Raw genomic sequence first — 3,455 nt, forward strand, 5'->3', positions numbered from 1 at the left:
CCCTCACTCGCCTTAGCCGGATCAGCTGTGCCTTCTCACTGGGAACCAGCTTTGCTAAAGGCCTGTCTACCCTGCCCTCTGCGCCTGAGAACTTTCTGTGGTTTCTAACGAGCTTCCCTCCTTCCCTCCCCACCCCTCAGGCCTTGCTACTGCCTGGGGAATTCGCACAAACGGTGTGCGATTTGCCCCTTTTGTGTTTTCCTTTCTGACTTGGAGGTAAAGAGAACCCCTTGCCCCCCACTGACTCTCTGTTTACTCAACTGGGAGAGATTTCACACCCAGCGACACAGTTCTCCCTCCCTGAGCCCCTTTTCCTAAATCTTCATTCCCCTCCCCTCCCCTACCCGTCAGGGAGCCCATCCTTGCACGGCCCTGAATAATTTATGAGTCCAGGCAGGCCTTATAAAAGGGTCTCCCAGGAAAAGCCAAAAGAGTGCGGAAGATTCTGAGAAATAGGAGGACCCCACAGCCTGCCTGGCCGTGACACCCTAAGGATGGACCCTGTTGCTCGCGCCCCAGCCCCGGCCCTGGCCCCGGCCTCAGCCCCAGCCCTAGCACAAGGCCCCCTGGCGCTCCCTGGCCTGGGAAACCCATCGCCCCTTCTCTCCTCTAGACAAGAAGTAGACAGAAGTGAACGGTAAGTGGAACTTGGCCCTTGGCAATTTGAACTCAGTCTTAGTGGGGTTCCTGGGAGAGGAAAGGAAATGAGATGTCCAGGGCACCCCTGTTCTCTGTGCCCCCTCCCCATCTCAGGCGCCAATATCTCAACTGGCTCTTCATGTCACTAATCCTTCCGGCTGGCAGGAGGGGACTTGGGGACAGTGGGCATTGCCAAAGCTGAAAGCCAAGCAGCCAGGCCCTCATGGGCCAAGTCGCCCAGTCCACCGAGGGGCAAAGGGGGAGATTGCCATGAAATGTGGGTTGAACATGACCTAGGCTGCGGAGAGGGGAAAGAGGTCCAAAGTCCCCAGAGGTCTGTGACTGAAGGACCGTCTCTTTCCTAACCACCCCATAAGATTTCCATTTGCTCTTTCCCTACCTTTGGCAGGAAAAGGTAGTGGGGAAGCAGTGGACCCAGAAATATTTTTGGCCCCTTTCCCCAGCCCAGGAAGAGGGTAGAACTGTGAGCTCTACTTCCTGGAGCAGGGGCAAGATAGTTTTCACCCACCCCTCATTCATTCCTCCAAACATTTACCGTTCACCAAACATTTACAGAAACACCTACCGTGTACTAGGCATTACGCTAGGTGTTGGGGATTCAGATATGATTGAACATAAATCTGCCCTTAAGAAGCTCTAAGGCGAGTAAACAGATAATCACCGAACAGTGTGATAACACTGTGGAAGCAGAGAGGAGGGGCATCTGTCCTGACCTGGACTCAGGGTCCTTAAGAAATGCTTCCTGAAGGAGATGGAGTCCGAGCCACGTCTTTGGCAGGCCTCTTTTGTTATCTCAGGGAGCCCCGTCTCTTCTCCCTCCACCAGCTGATCTCTCCCCTTTGTCCTAGAGGAGCTTGTCTTTGGAGACCCTGGTTCTCCTCTACAAATGACCTCCCAAGGCAGGTGAGGAAACCTGTGGATTTGGTGAGTTTGAGCCCCTGTTCCATGTGTTCGTGCACACACACATGACCACGTTCAGGCACGCTGAACTGGTCCCTTCCCAGAGAGCCCCCGACCTCTGTCCAGGGCTGCAGTCCCCGGAAAGCACCTTCCCAGCCTTGCCCACTTTTGATTCCCACAACAGCTCTGGGAGGAAGGCGGAGCTGAGGTTTCTGGGTAATTTAGAAGATGAAGAGCCTGAGGTCCAGAGTGCGGGAGGGATGAGGGCAGGCTCCACAGCACGTCCGCGGTGCAGCTGGCACTAGCGTCCCGGTCTCCTGGCACCCAACCCCGGTGCTCTCGCCCACCTCCACTCCGCCCCTGCGTCTTGTCTGCTCCAGTAGGACTCTGTCCCCTGGACGGTCTCCAAACAGGTGTTAGAACAGGGGCAGGAAAGCAAACAACCCCCTGGACTCTGTCCACTTGTTGTTCAGCTAGAACCAGGACAGACCCCCTTACTGGGGGTGTGGGGACTGGACCCCAGAGATGTCTGAGGTCTCTTCTAGACCATCTTACCTACAGGTTGCTGACCCCTGATACGGAAGAGGCAGTTATCTGGCCATGCACTTTGAGCCACATGCTAGCTTTTGCTTTGGACAGGCTGCCGGTGGGGCAACAGGTGCCAAGGTCACCAAGGTTGACTCTGAGTTCCATCACCCTGTCAGGTAAGCTTCTGGCACCAGACTTGGAACTTGACATAGATCCATTTGCCCTTTGAATCCTCACAACAGCCCTGTGAGGCAGGAGGAGGGAGGCACTGCTATGATCACTATTTCATAGACCAGGAAACAGAAGCCCAGAGAGGTTAAGGGACTTGGCCAAGGTTGCCTTCCCTGGGGTCATTGTCAATGACCCCTAAGTCCCTATGGAGGGGTCAGTGAAGAAAGCCTTAGTAGGAGATGGAGGACACAGGGCTAGAGAATGCTTGGCTGGAGGCCTTCAGAGGTGGGCGGTGGGATCAGTGTCAGGACTGATACATGCCGGGGCTGGGGCTCCCCACAGCTATGAGCTATGGACCTTCCTGTCTGGAGCCATTTTGTAACAATCCAGAAGGTTCTGTTACAAAGCACCCTTTCTTCTTTTCCCTCTCATCCCATTACTGCAGGTAGAAGGGGTTTACGGGCTGGCTTCCTTCTTGGCCCTACTGACCCCTCTGCACATATGCGCCCTAAGTGGGGGCCGTGTTTCTCCTCTGTCCACAGGCTCTTCTGGCCTAAATCCCGTTCCTTTGACTACCTGTACAGCGATGGGGAGATTTTACTGCAGAACTTCCCTGTCCAGGCAACCATCAACCTCTATGAGGACTCAGCCAGCGAGGAGGAGGAGGACAAAGAAGAGGAGGAGGAAGCAGATGAAAAAGGGCCAGAAGGGTGTGTGAAGGCGCCAGGGCCAGCGCCGCACAGGGCCTCAGCTCCCTCTCCCTCCCTGCTCCTGACCTGTCCCAACTGAGCCAGTCAGAGTCTAATTGGGGTCCGGTATGCCTGGCAAGGCTTCAGGGCATCGATTAGCCAGGAATCTCCAGGCACAGCTCTCTGGATTGAAAGTTGGGTCCTCAAGACACCGGCTCACCCTGGCTATACTCAACAGGCCTGCGAGCCCAGGCCTCTGGCATCTCACTGGGCTGCTGTTGTGTTGCCAGTGAGAGCGTCCTAGGAAGCCTAGGGGAAGGAAGACTTGCTTTCTGAAGCCCCCAGGGAGCAGATGAGGACAGAGCATTGCCACGCAGAGGGGAACTGTCACTCTTCAGGGCTTTTTGACTCCCCAGCCTTCTACGTGGCCACATACTCCTGTCTCCCCATGGAAAGCCTGACTTCTGGCTTCACCTCCATGGATACGATACCAACACCAGATGCAAG

At 55.5% G+C, this 3,455-nt stretch overlaps 1 protein-coding gene across 1 annotated transcript; it reads left to right on the forward strand.

The window, feature by feature from the left end:
- The first annotated feature begins 382 nt into the window (after positions 1 to 382).
- RIPPLY1 (ripply transcriptional repressor 1) lies at positions 383 to 3,048 on the forward strand. Its single transcript, XM_067722694.1, has 4 exons — positions 383 to 637; positions 1,509 to 1,584; positions 2,200 to 2,264; positions 2,802 to 3,048. Exons 1-4 carry the CDS (start codon positions 495 to 497, stop codon positions 3,046 to 3,048), a joined length of 531 nt encoding a protein of 176 aa, XP_067578795.1. The 5' UTR covers positions 383 to 494.
- The last annotated feature ends 407 nt before the right edge of the window (positions 3,049 to 3,455 follow it).

This window comes from Pseudorca crassidens, chromosome X (assembly GCF_039906515.1).
Source record: "Pseudorca crassidens isolate mPseCra1 chromosome X, mPseCra1.hap1, whole genome shotgun sequence".
Lineage (NCBI taxonomy): Eukaryota > Metazoa > Chordata > Mammalia > Artiodactyla > Delphinidae > Pseudorca > Pseudorca crassidens.